This window comes from Halichoerus grypus, chromosome 14 (assembly GCF_964656455.1).
Source record: "Halichoerus grypus chromosome 14, mHalGry1.hap1.1, whole genome shotgun sequence".
Classification (NCBI taxonomy): Eukaryota; Metazoa; Chordata; class Mammalia; order Carnivora; family Phocidae; genus Halichoerus; species Halichoerus grypus.
In genome coordinates this window covers 45,595,046-45,613,332 of record NC_135725.1, presented here as the reverse complement: position 1 = coordinate 45,613,332, position 18,287 = coordinate 45,595,046, and the positions used below count along the sequence as shown (strand labels likewise).

At 36.1% G+C, this 18,287-nt stretch overlaps 1 protein-coding gene across 5 annotated transcripts in view; it reads right to left on the bottom strand.

The window, feature by feature from the left end:
• The window catches only part of DENND4C (DENN domain containing 4C), a 133,072-nt gene that overhangs the window by 58,827 nt on the left and 55,958 nt on the right, over positions 1-18,287 (bottom strand). For all 5 annotated transcript variants that reach the window (XR_013443625.1, XM_036091726.2, XM_078061277.1 and 2 more), the window contains 6 exons: positions 16,967-17,033; positions 15,823-15,881; positions 14,827-14,971; positions 11,351-11,526; positions 5,639-5,739; positions 5,092-5,310 (listed from right to left, as the gene is read on the bottom strand). Coding sequence is in view for 4 of the 5 variants with exons in the window: in XM_036091726.2 (XP_035947619.2) it covers positions 5,092-5,310; positions 5,639-5,739; positions 11,351-11,526; positions 14,827-14,971; positions 15,823-15,881; positions 16,967-17,033 (767 nt within the window). In the remaining variant the exon portion in view is untranslated. The remainder of the gene's footprint in view (positions 1-5,091; positions 5,311-5,638; positions 5,740-11,350; positions 11,527-14,826; positions 14,972-15,822; positions 15,882-16,966; positions 17,034-18,287) is intronic.

Here is an 18,287-nt window from a genome sequence, read left to right as displayed (position 1 = left end):
TTTCTGCCCATTACCCTTGTCTGATTTGTATTTAAGTACTCCTACCAGGCATGGGGGGGGGGGGGCTCTTTGAAATCTACAATCATTCATATCCTTTTACTTTCTACGTAACCCTCCTGCCTTCACTTCTGTCCTTATCCAATTTTGATTCCATGTCCAAATCCATCATTTCAATTACTTTCTTGTCAACACTCTGAATTCTTATGTCCTTTTGTCTTTTTTGTCAAACTCACCCAGTAAAACTTAGCCTTGGAGGAATGTATTGCCTGCTTTCTCTGGATCTACACCAGTGTGGCTGAGCACAACTCAAAAAGGGAAAAAAAACAATTCCACAACTAGGCTGATCAGAACACTTACACCTTCATCCCTGACTAGCAACCCTACTAAATTTCTGGAATCAACTTAATTTCCCTTTACCCATGTTTTCACAACTATTTCCAATTTTTTAATTCTCTCCTATCATGTTCCCTCCCCCACTTCTAAATGATCACACCTTATATTGCAGAGAAAATGAAAATCATTAAGAGAATTACCATCATTATCTCACTACAAAAATCTATGACTTTCCGCAGCTATGAGGTACTCCTTCCGTCTTTCTACAATGGCTGTGTCCCTCTTATCTAAGGCCAAGCCCACCACATGAGCCTGAGACTGCAGCCCTTTTAGTGTTCTCAGGGCAATTTTCCCTCTCTATTAGCTACTTATCAGCACACTCAAGTTTCTCTCATTTTAAAAATCTTTCCTTAAAAAATAACCAGATCCTTCCCCTTTCTGCTGTTTCCTTTCTCAATAAAGGGCGTGACAATCCATCCACTTGGTTGACAAAGACAAAAATTTCAAAGCTGTTCTTGACATCTCCCTCTATCTTATATCCCATATTCAATCACCAAGTTGTATTCAATCTACCTCCTAAAAAACATCACTCTTCTACTCATACTACCGTCAATTAAACCAGGTCACTTCCATGATCACTTGGACCAATGCGATAACCAACTAACTAGCAGATCCCAACTTTGGATGCCTCCAATTCAATCTCTGCATAGAAGGCAAAGAAAAAAAATTTTTAATACTGATCTTTTAAAAATGCAAATCTGATCCTATTACCTACTTAAATATTCTTCACTGGCTTCTAATTACTCTTAAAGACAGAAACCCTTCACTGGTCCTAAAAGATCCTACATGATTTGGCTCACACCCACCATTTTCAAGCATGGTTTTTGAGCCACTTTTCCCTCCAGCCTTTCTTTCTTTGATGCTTCAGGGCATTCCACAAGCTGTGGTCCTCACTCCATCCCTTGAGATACTAATTAGCTGAGAAATGCTTAAACAAAATAGAAATAAATTATTCTTCACAAGTAATAACAAAAAGCCTTTTTTTTCTTCTCCTAATGGATCTAGGTGATGATCAGCAAAGGCTGCTAAAATAATTAAATGAGGGCGCCTGGGTGGCTCAGTTGGTTAAGCGACTGCCTTCGGCTCAGGTCATGATCCCGGGGTCCTGGGATCAAGCCCCACATCCGGCTCCCTGCTCAGCTGGGAGCCTGCTTCTCTCTCTCCCTCTGCCTGCCACTCCCTTTGCTTGTGTGCACGCACTCTCTCTCTGTGTCAAATAAATAAATAAAATCTTTAAAAATAATAAAATAAAATAAAATAAAGTAAAATCATTAAATGGAAGGCTGATGGGGAAACTAATGAATGAATGTGCTAACAACACTTAAAACACAGTGATCAATCCTAGGAGCACTAAAAGTGGGACAACCCATGTATGCGGGTTGCAATAGGAAATAGTGAACACCATGTGTTTTTGGCACTATTTGCCAAGAAAACTGAACCTGAATCTCATCAGCCTCTAGAATAGTACTATTTAATTCAGTAACCACTACCCACATGTGACAATTTAGCACCTGAAATGTGACTGGTCCAAACTGAGATATGCTATAAATATAAAATACATGCTGATTTCAAAGCCTTAGTATGTAAAATATTTCATTAAAATTTTAAAAATTTAATTACATGTTGAAATACCATTTGGGATATTTTAAGTCACAAAAATATATTATGAAAATTAATTTCCCCTATTGCTTTTTTTTTAACTATAGCTACCAGAAAATTTTAAATCATATGTGCGACTCACATTACATCTCTATTGGACCATGTGTCTCTTAATTCAACCACAAGTTTACAGGAAATACAGATGATGAAAGAAATGTTATATAGCACCATGGGAACACGATCAGCCAAAAGCACATACCATACACATCTAGGAAATTCTAAAGGATAATTCAAAGTTTACAGGTGAAATGATGTCCTATTTGGAATTTGGAAAGAAAGGGGGGGAAGGATGAAACAAAAATGGCAAAATGTTTATTACTACTACTGCTGAAGTTGAAAGATGCTATATGAGAGTACATTATTCTATTTTCATACATGTTCGGAAAGTACCCCCTAATAAAAAGTTAATCCAAAACCCACAGGTAATTCCTATTCATTTTTCAGGCCCAAGCTTAATTGTTACTTCTTCAGGGAACCTTTCCCTGACCTAGCACTCTCACCATAGCCAATACATTCCTTTACAATACACTTAGTAAAATGTAATTAGTATTTGTGTTACTGTCTAATATCTGTAGCCCTCACTAAATACTTTCTGTTAACAACAAAAATCTTAGGCCTCAGATACTAAGTATCTTTCTAAATTCCATTAGTAATGCCACTCTCCCACTGAGAAAGAGAGAGAATATATATGAATTAGTGACCCACTACTGCCTATTAGAAAAACTGCATTATTTTTAGTCTGGCATTTAAGACGACCCATAATCTGAGTTCTAATCTTATTTTCAGCCTTATCTTTCACAACACCACTAAAGCTCTTCACTGTGGTCAAACTGTACCAAACATGCTGTTATGGGCTGAAATCCATAATTCTTATCTTACCCCCCCCATTCTTATGTTGAAGTCCTAACCCTCAGTATTTTAAAATGTTGTATTTGCAGATAGGGTCTTTAAAGAAGTAATTAAGTCAAAATGAAGTAATTACGGTGGGCTCTAATCCAATGATTAATGTACTTATAAGAAGTAGAAATCTAGGGGCACCTGGGTGGCTCAGTTGGTTAAGTGACCAACTCTTATTTCATCTCAGGTCATGATCTCAGGGTCATGGGATTGGGCCCCGAGTCAGGCTCTGTGCTCAGCAGGGAGTCTGCTTGAGATTCTCTCCCTCCTTCTGCCCTTCCCCACACCCCCCATGCTCTCTCTCTCCTTCTAATAAATAAATAACTCTTAAAAAAAAACAACAACAGTGAAATCTGGATACAGATTCACCCAGAAGGAAAAGCATGTGAAGACACAGGGAGATGGCCATCTTCCCAAATGAAGGAGAAAGGCCTTAGAGGAAACTAATCCTGCCAACACGTTGATCTTAGACTTCTAGCCTCTAGAATTGTGAGAAAATAAACTTCTGTTGTGTAAGCCACCCAGGCTATGGCACTTAGTTGCCATGACAAACTAATACACATGCCTTACACATTTGTTCTTGAGGTTTCTTCCATTCTGTTATTACCACTAATGATAACAGCTGTTACCATGAGTACTGTAATTTTACTAGTTACTTCACATACATTTAATCTTCACAACCATTCATAAAGTAGGCATCATCCCCATTTTATTAATAAGAAAAGAGAACCTCAGAAAGGCTTGGTAAATAGCAAAGGAGAAATTCTATTCAGACTTGGCTTTTATTTATTTATTTATTAAATATTTTATTTATCTATTTGACAGAGAGAGACACAGCGAGAGGGAACACAAGCAGGGGGAGTGGGAGAGGGAGAAGCAGGCTTCCCGCGGAGCAAGGAGCCCGATGCGGGGCTCAATCCCAGGACCCTGGGATCATGACCTGAGCTGAAGGCAGACACCCAACGACTAAGCCACCCAGGCACCCCCAGACTTGGCTTTTAATGCATATTGGTTTTGTTTTTTAAAGATTTCATGAGAGGGGGGAGGGGCAGAGAGAGAAGCAGACTCCCTGCTGAGGAGGGAGCCCACGACAAAGGGCTCAATCCCAGGACCCTGAGATCATGACCTGAGCCGAAGGCAGACACTTAACCAACTGAACCACCCAGGCACCCCTAATGCATATTGTTTTTTAGAAAGCCTTTCCTGATCATCTCCATTTATCTAAATTCTACCCACTCTTCAAAGTCATGCTCTTTTTCCATGAAGTCTTCTGAAATATTCATTTGGAAAAATGCTCCCTTTTTCTAAATTTGGGAACTTCTCAATGAATTATTAATTGTGTAAAATCTGTTTTCTTGAGTACACGTTCTATTTTAAAAAGCATTTTAGATTTATTTTCCATTTACTATCCCACAGAGCTAGATCTTAACACTTCTTTATATCCCTATCTAATAACTAGTCAGACTTGTAAGTGGTGACTAAATATTTAAGAGATAGGTTATCCTGAAGTTGAGATGATAAAAGTCAAAAGGATTATTAGAAAAGTACAGATTTTTTTTTTTAGTAACTAATGGGTAAAAATACAGAAACATAAAATAATTTTCATATAAATATTATTGTATTTGTAAGGTTGCTACTACATATAAGAACAGCTGAGTAAAAACAAAAGTCTTTGTAATTCCCTAAAATATACAAGTATCAAAAAGATGAGTATAGTGTTTTCCCTGAAACAAAGCTATGTTTTTCAAAAATTCTAAAAACTAGTGGCCTTATTCCAAAAACTAACTGTTAGGGAATATTGTAAAGCCAAGAACGTATAAATCGAAGAATTATGCAAAACTGAGGAACATCTAAAAGCAAATCACCAGGTATGTTCTACTAAGATGACTATCTAGTAAATATAGGCAATATCTTTGACTTTTCGTTATTAAATATCTCCAGATTCGGATTTTTCAGGGAAAAATGGAGTATAAAAATTAAAAGGAATTCTTCATAGAGCTAGATCACAAATACACAAAAGTTCATTGTATTTTAATATACGTTTTTAAGAACTTACATAGTGAATATTTTTGGGGAAGCAATACCAAATAGGAAATATTTTTCATTTCAATGAAAAGTAACTTTATTTTCAATGCCACTCACCCTGTCGGTCAAACAATGAATCAACAGCTGTGGCTTTATTTGAAGGAGCCTCTGTGATTGGTTTGAGATATGTTCTATATCCTTTTAAAATAGATGCCATAAAACGCAAAAATGCCTCTTGAATTTCCATCTCAAGTTGTGTTGTCTTCTTTTGCCAGGAGAAATCTGCTTCGATTGGCGTCATCTCAATTGCCGAACCTTCTTGAGTTTTTCGGTGAACTGACAAATGAAGAGAAAATGGCATTAATATATAGTATTAGACAAGTAATGATTAAACAATTAAGAAAGTTGTCAAAACAAAACGCATGACTTTCTGAAATTCCTCTTCATTAATGTAAAGGGATCATTGGCAGGAGCTAACAGGGAGGCTCAAGCAGACAGGACACAAAGAACACACTCAAAAAAATCATGCACTACAATATTAATGTTTTAGTACTGAAATTTTGTTTTGTAATAAGATTCCTTCTAAGCAGAGCAAAATTATGTTTAAATTTAAGAATTTTCTTATATTCTTTCATTAAAAATATTCCTTTCTCCGCACATTTACCTGAAGATAGCTGGGGATACAACTTCTTTAAGGTACTAAGCAGATTTTTGCATGGCTTTTTGGGAAGCTGCTTCCAGTTCATGTTCTTCTTTTCATCTGATCTATTAAATAAAAACATAACTAGTACAATCTGTTATAATCTCTTTTTACTTAGCAAAATTTTTACATCAAACTAAAAAAGAAAATGGAAAAGGTATTTTTGGTCAAATCACAGTTGACACGGACAGTCTGAATAAATGGTTTCCAAGGAAGTTCTCTTTACAGTTCAAACAACTTCAGTCAAATTTGGTCATCTCACTCTAATGCTCTAACACAGATTTTCAAGGCTGGAGCTATGAATTCAACACCGAAGTCTTGCTTCAAAAGTTACATTTTAGAATTACAATATTTTAAGTGACAAACTTAATTGATAACTTCAAACTACCTATTAGAAGTAAATCTCAATAAATATCAGAGAGTAATATGTAAAGCATATTCTGACTATAAATCAAATAGCATTTAAGGAAAAAAAAACTTGGAAGTTCAAAAGAATACTTCTAAGTAATGCATGAGTCAAAATATTTTAATAGAAATAGGAAACATTTAAGACTTGACAAAGATGGTGTGCCTGGGTGGCTCATTCGGTTGAGAGACTGACTCTTGGTTTTGGCTCAGGTCATGATCTCAGGGTCCTGAGATAGAGCCCCCACATCAGGATCCATGCTCAGCATGGAGTCTGCTTGAGAGTCTCTCTCCCTCTCTCTCTGCCCCTCCTCCTCATGCTCTCTCAATCTTTCTAAAATAAATAAATAAATCTTTAAAAAAGAAAAACAAAACCTCTACAAAGATGAAAGCCACATGCGCCACAGCTAATGCTATACACATCATCAAGCCAATATCATTTATGAACATCAATGCAGACATTTTAAGATTTTTAGAAAATTTAATCTGCTAGGATATAAAAAAATGTATTTCAGGAATGTGAAGATTATTCACTATTAATTGATTTTATAATGTTATTTACCACACAGAAAACGGGAGAAACAATCCTCATCTCTTTTGTACATGTACAAAAGTATAAAATTCAACACCTATTTAAGAGTTATTATTTTTAAATCATTATGTAGAAGTAGAAGGAAAGTTCCTTATTATTACGCAATCAAAACCCTCGAGTGGAGCTAACAAACCTTTTCTATAAAAGGTCAGATATTATGTTTTGAGGACCATACAGCCTCTGTCACAGCTTGTCAAATATACCATTACAGTATGAACGCAGCCTCACAGAATATGTAAATAAATGAATTTTGTAATTTTATCTCCAAAAATAGGCCATGGGCCAGATGTCAATTCTTGCTTAAAGCAAAAGTCATACTAAATGACAGAGTGCTCAAAGCATTCCCTTTACAATCAGGAGTAAGACAAGGGGCGCCTGGGTGGCTCAGTCGTTAAGCATCTGCCTTCAGCTCAGGTCATGATCCCAGGGTCCTGGGGTTGAGCCCCGCATCGGGCTCCTTGCTCAGCGGAGAGCCCCTGCTTGTGCTCTCTCTATCTCTCTCTCTGACAAATAATTAAATAAAATCTTTAAAAATAAATAAATAAATAAAATAAAATTAGGAGTAAGACAAGATACCAGCTATGACTACACTGTTCAACACTATGCTGGGATCCTAGCCAGAGAATTAAGGTAAGAATTTATTTTTTCTTTTTATTTTTTTTAAAGATTTTTATTAATTTATCTGACAGAGAGATACAGCGAGAGAGGGAACACAAGCAGGGGGAGTGGGAGAGGGAGAAGCAGGCCCCCCGCTGAGCAGGGAGCTCGATGTGGGGCTCGATCCCAGGATCCTGGGATCATGACCTGAGCTAAAGGCAGACGCTTAACGACTGAGCCACCCAGGCACCCCTAAGGTAAGAATTTAAAAATATATAAGGATTGGGGCGCCTGGGTGGCTCAGTTAGTTGGGTGCCTGCCTTTGGCTCAGGTCATGATCCCGGGATCCTGGGATCGAGCCCCGCATTGGGCTCCCTGCTCAGCGGGGGGCCTGCTTCTCCCTCTCCCACTCCCCCTGCTTGTGCTCTCTCTCTGTCAAATGAATAAATTTTTAAAATCCTTAAAAAAATAAAATAAAATAAAAATATATAAGGATTGTACATGATGTGATTGTTTATAGCCAGAAAACTGAAGAGAATTTACAGACAAAATAGAATTCAATTAAGTTGCTGTGCAGCAGATACTACATGAAAATCAACAGCATTTCTATACTGCAGCAACAAATAGAAAATGTAATTTAAAATATCATTACAGTACAATAAAAGCCAGAGAGCACTCAGGAATAAATAAGTCTAAAAAAAGATGTTCAGAGTCTTTATGGAGAAAACTGCAAAGTTTATTGAAAAAAAAAATGTAGGGGCGCCTGGGTGGCTCAGTCGGTTAAGCAGCTGCCTTCGGCTCAGGTCATGATCCCAGAGTCCTGGGATCGAGCCCCGCATCGGGCTCCCTGCTCGGCAGGAAGCCTGCTTCTCCCTCTCCCACTCCCTGCTTGTGTTCCCTCTCTCGCTGTGTCTCTCTCTGTCAAATAAATAAATAAAATCTTTAAAAAAAAAAAAAAGAAAAAAACATAAAAAGATCTATGAAGTAAAATACTACATACATGGGTAAGGAGACTGTAACAAAAAGAAGTCATTTGCGCCCAAATTAATCTATAAATTCAATAGAATTCTAACCAAAATCACAGCATAATTTTGCATGGAACTTAACAATATATTAAAATTTATACAGAAAAGCAAAGGACCAAATATAGTCAAAACAATTTTAAAGAACAAGGGAAAAGAAAGGGACCTGCCATCTCACAACTTTTTTTTTTTTTTTTTTTAAGATTTTATGTATGTATTCGACAGAGACAGAGAGCGAGCAAAGTAGGCAGAGAGGCAGGGAGAGGGATAAGCAGGCTCCGCACCGAGCAGGGAGCCCAATGTGGGGCTCGATCCCAGAACCCTGAGATCATGACCCAAGCCGAAGGCAGATGCTTAACAACTGAGCCACCCAGGCGCCCCATCCCACAACTTTTTTTAACATTACTGAGATATAATTCACACATAATTCACCCATCTGAAACGTGCAACTTGATGTTTTTTTAACATATTCATAGGGTTGTGTAACAACCCACAAATTTTAAAATATTTCCATCACCTAAAAAGAAACCCTGCACCCCCCACCTCAGTCATTAACTTCTAATTCCCCCATCTTCCTATTCCAACACAATCACTAACCTACTTTCTCTGTCTACAGATCTGCCTTGGACATTTAGTATAAATGAGAACATATAAGCTCTTTTAGCACAATGTTTTCAAGGTTCATTCATGTTCTAGACAACCTAATTTTTTAAATATATTTTATTTATTTATTTGACAGAGAGAGAAAGAGCAAAGCAGGGGGAGCGGCAGGCAGAGGGAGAAGCAGGCTCTCCACTGAGCAGGGAGCCCAATGCGGGGCTCGATCCCAGGACCCTGGGATCATGACCTGAGCTGAAGGCAGACGCTTAACTGACTGAGTCACCCAGGCGTCCTTTAGACAACCTGACTTTTAAGCCATTAAGACAGTGTTATACTAGCAAGAGGCTAAAAGAGACCAAAGAATAGAATAATAAGCATATTATAAATATAAAATTGATATGCAAATTAATATATAATATGGAGTTGTAAAATATAAAATATGTATAAATATAAAATATAAAAATTGATATGCAATGATATTAACACTAAAGACCACTGGGAAGAGATGAACTGGTTATCCAATATACAGTGCTATGTGAGAATTATTTACTCATATAAGAAAAATGAAATGGTACTTCTATGTCATATCATACAGTAATACCAAGTTCAATAGAATTAAGGCCCTAAGTGAGAAAGGCAAAACCTTATAAATTTAAGAATATCCACAATAGGGGTGCCTGGCTGGCTCAGTTGGTAGAGCATGTGACTCTTGATCTCAGGGTTGTGAGTTCGAGCCCCTATGTATGGCATGGAGTTTACTTAAAATAAAAAATTTAGAAAAAGAAGAAAGGAAAGGAAAGGAAAGGAAAAGGAAGGAAGGAAGGAAGGAAGGAAGGAAGGAAGGAAGGAAGGAAGGAAGGAAAGAAAAGAAAAGAAAAGAAAAAGAAAGAAAGAAAGAAAGAAAGAATAATATTTATGACCTCAAGGCAGAGGATTTCATAATCAAGAACTAAAAATAACAACCAATAAAAAGAAACTAATAAATTTGATCAATTAAAATAAGCTTCTGTTCATCAAAACACACCATAAATAGAATGTAAATACAAATCAGTGTGGGAGAAGCTATTTGCAAAGCATATAACAGACCAAGAATTAACCAGATTATATAAAGAACTGATACAAATCAAAAGAAAAAGACAAACAATCTAATAGAAAAATGCACCAAAAAAAGGAAAATCCAATTCACAGAGAGGAAAACCAAAGGGCACCACAATGTATACAACCCTGAAATAATTGTTTTTCAGGGATAGCAGCTGAAAAACAACAAAATGTGTGCCACAGGAAATATTTAGTGGTTCATTACTTCAAGGCTTTAAGTAAGTCAAAGTATACACAGTAAAGAGCTACCATAATTATACAGTTTCAAAAATAAATGGCAGATCCATTTCAAAAAAATTTTAAGTGATAGGAAATGTTTTCTTCCTTCTTTACGTATTCCTTTGGTTCACTTAGGGATATTTTCCCAACCTATCGCACTGCTGTTACCACTGAAGTCTCACCACAATTCTTACTCTCTTTATTTTCTGCCAATCTAGAATAGGAAAGAATAAAAGTACTCCAGGATCTGGAGTTTGGCACCAACACTAAGGAATTTTCAACAATTACTGCCCTTTCCCACTTTTTTTCCTGGGGTTGGGGGGAAGGAGACTGGCTCTTGAACATTGACCCAGAGCTGCTTTTATTAATGTCATACTCTCGTCTCTGAATCCTCAGCTACATACACCACTGCTGTACATTTTATCACCTCTGGTAAACACAAAGTATGACTTATTTTTAATATAAATTTCTCTGCAATAAGGAGTGCCTGGGTGGCTCAGTCGGTTAAGCGTCCGCCTTCGGCTCAGGTCATGGTCCCGGGGTCCTGGGATCGAACCCTACATCCAGCTCCCTGGTCAGTGGGAAGTCTGCTTGTTCCTCTCCCTCTGCTACTCCCCCTCCCTTTCCCCGCTCGTGCTCGCTCTCTCTCTCTCTCTCTCTCAAATAAATAAAAATCTTTAAAAAAAAAAATTTCTCTGGAATAAAATAGATCCCTAAAAAATTCAAATCTTGACAATAAAGGAAATGGCATAATATCATCCTATATTCTAACTAAACTCAAACAGGTAAACTCATTTTTTCAAAGCTTATATACGGAATCTGAATTAAACCTAGAAAGCATATCATCTCTTGAGCTCTGAAAGCAGTGTTTAACCTTTTTTTTCCAAATTCATATTCTCTTTTGACAAACAAATATTTTCTGCCTACTGCCAACATTATTATCAAAATATAAACTAATGTTGAACATGTTCTTTTCCAAAGTTTCCAGGATTCTGACAGTTGCCCTCATTGAGAATCACTGTATTAAAGATGAAAACTTATTAACAACATTAAAAATAGCATATTTCTAGATGCTTTCAATGAGCTGTAACTACATATGGGTGAAAATATAAATGGGAGATAATATAAAAAGAATCAACTTACACATATAACATGTTTGTATCCAAGTCAATGCAAACAACATCTTGTGGTGGGTCATGAAGATCAAAATACCTCGAGTCAACTCCAACTATAAATGGTAAAGGTGCACTAAGGACTGCGGCCAGTGAGAGAGGACAAAGGGGAATATATGGGCACTGCCACTGAAATGGAAAGATCATCTGGGAAAAAAGTTTTAAAAAATTAACCAAATTTGAAATTTGCAATGAAAAGTATGTCATTAACTAATATTACTGAAAGGGACCATTAAAAAGCAGTGAAGTGCAGTTTCTTTTACCTTACACTTCATTCCGAAAACTAAATGACTATAAAATATTACGAAGCAGTACTATGAACCAACGTGATTAAAATCTTCAAGCATGACAATTATCACAAGCACAATTAAAAATGCTAACAGCTCTTTGCATGCTAATTCTTTTAATGCCATATAAAACCCACATCCACATTTTTTGGAAAAAGTCAAAGCAGAGAGAGAAAACTGCCCCCCAAAATTATAAAACAAACTCATGATCTTTAACTCTTATGCATTTCATTCTCAAAATAACCTTTGACTAAAATCCAACTAAGAGCTCCAAGGACTGAAAAAAATTAAAATGATTCTCTTAAAAATGTAATAGTCAACTGAAAATTTCAATAAAAAATTTCCTAACTGCTCAAATAAACACAAAATGATCCAACTTCAATGAAGCTTGGCATCTTAAAAAATACTAGTCAGGGCGCCTGGGTGGCTCAGTCGTTAAGCATCTGCCTTCGGCTCAGGTCATGATCCCAGGGTCCCGGGATCGAGCTCCGCATCAGACTCCCTGCTCAGCGGGAAGCCTGCTTCTCCCTCTCCCACTCCCCCTGCTTGTATTACCTCTCTTGCTGTGTCTCTCTCTGTCAAATAAATAAATAAAGTCTTTAAAAAAAAAAATACTAATCAATATAAAACATACCTCAAGAATCTTTACAAAGCTCTACCTTGTGTCATATGTGAAAATTCAAGTTTTGATAAATTAAAAAACAGACTAAAATTTTAACTATCAGCTAATATAAAAATTCTAATCACTGATGATAAAAGTTTTCCTCTACTATAAAAAGCCTTGCTGTCTCTTCTCTATCATCACTCATCCCAAAGAAATGCCTATAGCATTTATTACATCTGCCAGTTATTCCAGATGGTTGTTCAGGATAGGATTTTGTCTTCAATCATTTATTGACGTGTCAAATATTTCTGCACTTAGTATGAGCCAAGCACTGTTCTAGATGAGGCTATTAACAGTGAATAAAACAAAGACTGCTGCCATCCTGAGATTTATAGTTTAGCAAAAGGGTCAGCAAACTCTGTACAAGAAAGATAGGAAATACTTTAGGCCTCGTGAGCCATATTGTCTCTCACCAATATCTAACTTTGTCTCCAACCATGAAAGCAGTCATAAGAAGTATGCAAATAAATGACCTATGTTTCTGAAAAACTTTATTTACAAACAGGTGGCAAGCTGGATTTGACCAGTGGGCCACAGTTTGCCACCACCTGGTCTAGCAAAAATAAACAGAGGACGTGTGTACACACACACACACACACACACACACACACACACACACACACACACACACACACACACACACCCTATCATGAAGTGCTAAGTGCAAGCCAAGTGATGGGGATTAGAGTTCAGAACAGGAAAGAGGAGAGCAGGTTCTACTGCTTAAGAGGCCAAACAGGAAAGACTTGGCTAAGAAAGTGACAACTGAGCCTACACCCAAAGGAGGTATCTAGGAGACATCTAGGAGGAGAGTGCTTCTAAGAGAAGGAACGGTTAGAGCAAAGGCCCTACAGTATGGGGCCTGCCTACTATGCTTGAGGAGGAGCTTGTGTATTGGAGCTGAGTAAGCAGGGGGCAGAGTAGCAGGAAATCAGATCAGAGGACAGACAGAGCCACTCCCAAAGGACCTTGCAAGGACTTCAGATACCTACAGTGAAAACTATCTTCCATTCAACAAAAGGTACATTACACTTGCAACTATGTAAAAAATTTTTAAAACAAGACTAACAGCAAAATGTGACACCCTTGTATTCACCTTTGACTTTTACAGCTCAATCATAAATAGGGTCATTTTTACAAAACTACTCAGTGGTTTCATCAATGTTTGCTATGGGGCTCCATTAATTCTTTGATATTCTTTGATATTCAAATCATTCTTCTGAAGGACTTACCCTGTCATCATTCCTTTCCATTTTCTCTTCTTTAAATGATAAATTGCCAATCTTCCTTTATCAATGGTTTTGCATGCAATTCAGGCAGTTCAACAACCGCCAAATCCTCATTTATCAATGGTTTTGCATGCATTTCAGGCAGTTCTCCAACATCAGTTACATAAATTTCATGCAATCTTGCATTTTGCATAAGATTTCCAATTACACATTACAATTTTTCCACCTGTTCTTACACTATATTGCTGAAATCAATCAAGACACTGGGCCACAAAGATTCTGAGCAACGAACATAGGTAAACACTAATGTTTTACAGGACCGAGTGGGAATTTCTAAAACTGTTCAGTTCCTTAACAAATATTTTCACGTTACAATGGCTTTTGCTTTCATATGCAACTGTGGAGGTTTGGAAAATTAATACACAATGAGGACCTCTGCTCCCCATAAACTATCTCACATTGGTTACTTCAGTTTTTAGTCATAGTAGCATTTCTCTGACCAAATTAAGATCTTGGAAACATATCCCATTTGTTGATTTAACAGGTATTTATTGAGTGCTTACTTACTCCATGCTAGTAAGCTGTGATAAGTGCTGAGGACACAGGGATAATAAAGAGATAGGTCTTTATTTCCATGTGAATTACATTCTTAATATGGGGAAGGGAAGACAGGACAGTCAACTATTTTCAATTAAACATATAATGAAAAATAAAGTTGGAGAAATGGAACATCCAAAATTCTATACTATGATCTATAAAGCCCTACATGATCAGACATCTAATTGCAATGGGAAGCCATCAAAAAGCAGAGGAAGACTTGATTTGATTTATGTTTTACATAACAGCTAAGCATTTGTACATTATCCTATTTCACAATCATTTAGAATTTCCTATGTTACTGGCTCACAATAATCTGATTAAAAGTTAAAACTGGGAGTGATTAACTGTGTAATTCATTTGCATAATTTTAGGGCAGATGAAATTGGCCAGTCTCTTGTTTAATATAATAAGATTTATTCATGAGTTTTGTTATGTAATCATATAGATTATCTGAAGTACTCTAATATATGAAAAATCAGAACCTGAAATTTTCTCTCAAATAGAAGTCACCTTTTTTTCTTTATACTTACTATTCCCTTTGCCACTCTATTATATTTATGTTAAACATTTCCTGGTAATTTCAAAGTTGCTTTCATTGAAGGAAATTTCCCTTTAGAGTAAAAATTCTGTCAGTTATCCTGTACTATAAGGACAATTCTATACTCACGGCTACAACAGCTTCGGCTACTCCAGTCAACACAGCTGGCCTGAGAGAATGTAGCAGAATCTTACTCTCAAGTAAAACAAAGAGCAGCAGTGTCGCACAATTCTCAGGACCCAGATTCATTAACAAAATGCTGAAGTTTGCTCCACTAGGAGAAAAGAGAAAAAGATGATTATGAACTATTTCGCTAAAATATGTTACGATTTGCTTATTAAATTATTTCCTAAATATTAGGATTGAGAATCTAGTGCTAATTTCAAGTCCTGATTTAGTTATCACTGAGAAGTAGCAAATTTAATGAGATAATATAACAGAATGATTCAAACTCAACCTTTGGTAACAAAGGGGAGTTTATCAGGGAAGATTTTCCCAAAGAATCATTTGAGTTGAGTTCAAAAGAATGGAAGTTAGGGAGAAGCCAACATATGCAGAGGCAATGAGGCAAGAAAAAGCTACCATCATTTCCAGGAAATTGAAATACACTTATTGTGACTAAAGCATAGTAAGAAAGGGGCAAAAGATTATGTCAAAATAGAAACAACACAATTATATTTGCATTCTCAAAAGGACACCTGGCTGCAGTGTGGATAATGAAATGAAAGAAAAAGAGTACCAATTAAAAGGGTAGTAACAAAGTTGTCCAGGTAAGAGATCATACTATCTGGACTAGTGATGCAGATGAACAGAAGCTAACAGATTTGAGACATTTGGGGAGGTTAAAATCAGTTCACGCCGAATATTTAGCTACGAACTGGATACGAGGAGGGGAGAGGAAAGGAAAACAGAGGTATTCCCTACACCCAATCTTGCAACGCTCATCAATATTACATTTTTTAAATGGTGGATGGCCCACCATCCATCCAGCTATCAAAGATAGAAACATTAAGGCTATCCTTATGTAAAAGATAACATTTAACTTTATTATCCTAGCCCTTAAAATATTTTAAAGCATTCTTCTCCCAAGTGAATGAAAATATCATTTTAGATACTATTAATTACCTTAGTGGTAAAGGTGTAGAAACTGGCTGTGATAATATTAATGCATCATGGACTGAAAGCTTCAAAAAAAAAAAAAAAGAAAAGATGAATTATCAAGCCAATCTTGAAACCTAAATATTTATATCAAGGGTAATATAGAAAGTAGTTTAATATGCAAACTGACATAGTTTCAGAAATATACTAAGATATAAAACAATAACTGTATTTACTCAGAGGTATTATATTAGTTCTTTTAAATTAAATGGTTAATTCAACTGAATTTTGATTCAGTTAACTGTTTAAAACACAGTTATTTTAAAATTATGAAATAACTGCTTTTTAAAAGCTTCAAGTTTATTTACTCTATAGACTGGCAGGCATTTGGCAATCGATTACTATATATTAATATCTGCTGAAGTACATAACTGAAGTACATTCAAGATTAACAATATTTGCCTTAATGCCACCATATCATATATAATGTTGATAACATCTTAGAAAACAATTTTTAAATAGCTTGCCTCTATAGATAGATCAGTACCACTCGAAGTGCCAGTCTGCAAACTGTTACTGGTCCAGGAAAAGATTGTATATAAATGGAGAGCAAACCATTTAGAAACTTTAATGGCAATATGACACTGCTCCTACCCCCAAGTACATGATCAGAGGGCTCTTGTCTTTGGACAGGGCACAGACATGTCCATGTCTACACTGCTCACATGGTAAGGTGCACTTTTCACAAGCTGTAAACTTATATAGGTCTGCCACTGATTGGAAATAAAAAGAAACTGGTCCTTTAACATAGAAAGTTTGAAGACCTTTCATAGACTATTTCACTTTTTCCCTTCAACCACAAATCATTTCATATTTAATACTTATTAGTTGCTCTGACTGAAAAACATGCCCATAACAGAATTCTGGGTTTTACATTATTAAAATCAGCTACATAAAAGCCATGCACAGACCAACGATGATAATGTCATGAATCAAAGATTATATTTATTCCAATTCTGACCACCCAAATAAAAGATAAAATACAGGAAATTCAAGGACTTTATGGACACATATTGTTCCACCTCAAACTCAAAGGGCCATAGAATCCACTCTGCAATGACTAGAATGAACATATGCAGAGCTTCCCTCAAAAATATTTGTTTTTCATTACCTGTACAAGGATTCTTGGTCTTTGTGGTGAAGGAAAAGGGATGTTTTGCATGAAGTGTGAAATGTGCCTAGAAAAAAATTTGAAATACAGATCATAATTACTTTTCTAAAATGCTTCATAGATTTTAACAAATTTTAAATATTATATATATCATTCCAGATCTGACAAAACCACTTACCTAAAATTTATGTTAAATAAATTTATCTAGTGTAAATAAATGTATTCATCCCACTAAACTTCTGAAATGCACAATATATTTCCTGATTAAAAGTCCGTATTGATATACCCTAATATTGCCAGGAAAATAAAAATAACACAAATACAGTTTTCATGAAAGAAGCTAATTTTTATTGTCTGGTTACCAGTGCCAGTATGGGGAGCAACTAACTGCAATACAATAAATTAAAACTAATACTGAATTTAATCCCAATAATTAATGTTAATTAAATATTAATTTAATTAATACAGTTCTTTTACTATAACTCTGGGCAAACCACTTACCTTATTTCTCCACCTACAAATAATGCTTCTTAAGTTTCTCCAAAGCTTTGAGCTCTTAGGAGCCACTAACATGCAAAGTATTATTTCATCTGAGAAAAAATTTTGATCACATACACTGATTTTATTTCCTCAAACTATTCATAGAATCTTAATTTTTCGAAAGGTTGCTAACTTGTCCCTAACATTAAGTTTTACAAACAATTTTAAGCTAACCTGAAAGTTCAAAGTTAAATCTAGAACTATGAACTATTAGTTTGGCATCCTAAGAGTACAACATGAAAGTCAAATAACTGCCCTTACCTTTCCACTAACTAGTATGCTTTGCTGATAGTCTTTCTGCTATAATGTGAAATTTCTGAAATTGTATGAAAAGTCTGTTTACGCATACTATATTTCCATAAAGCTCTTGACACCTCTTGTTTGTTAGGAGGATAAATAAATCATTAACTATAATAAACAAAAGTCAGTGTGCCACTAGAAGTCAGAAAACCTGTTTTTTTTTTTAAAGTAATCTCTACACCCAACGTGGGGGCTTGAACCCATGACCCTGAGATCGAGTCAGACGCTCCACTAACTGAGCCAGAGGATCATGGGGGAAGGGAGGGAAAAAGAAAACAAGATGAAATCAGAGGGGGAGACAAAGCATATGAGACTCTTAACTACAGGAAACAAACTGAGGACTGCTGGGGGGGGATGGGGTAACTGGGTGATGGACATTAAGGAGGGCACGTGATGTAATGAGCACTGGGTGTTATATAAGACTAATGAATCACTGAACTCTACCTTTGAAACTAATAATATAGTATATGTTAATTAAGTG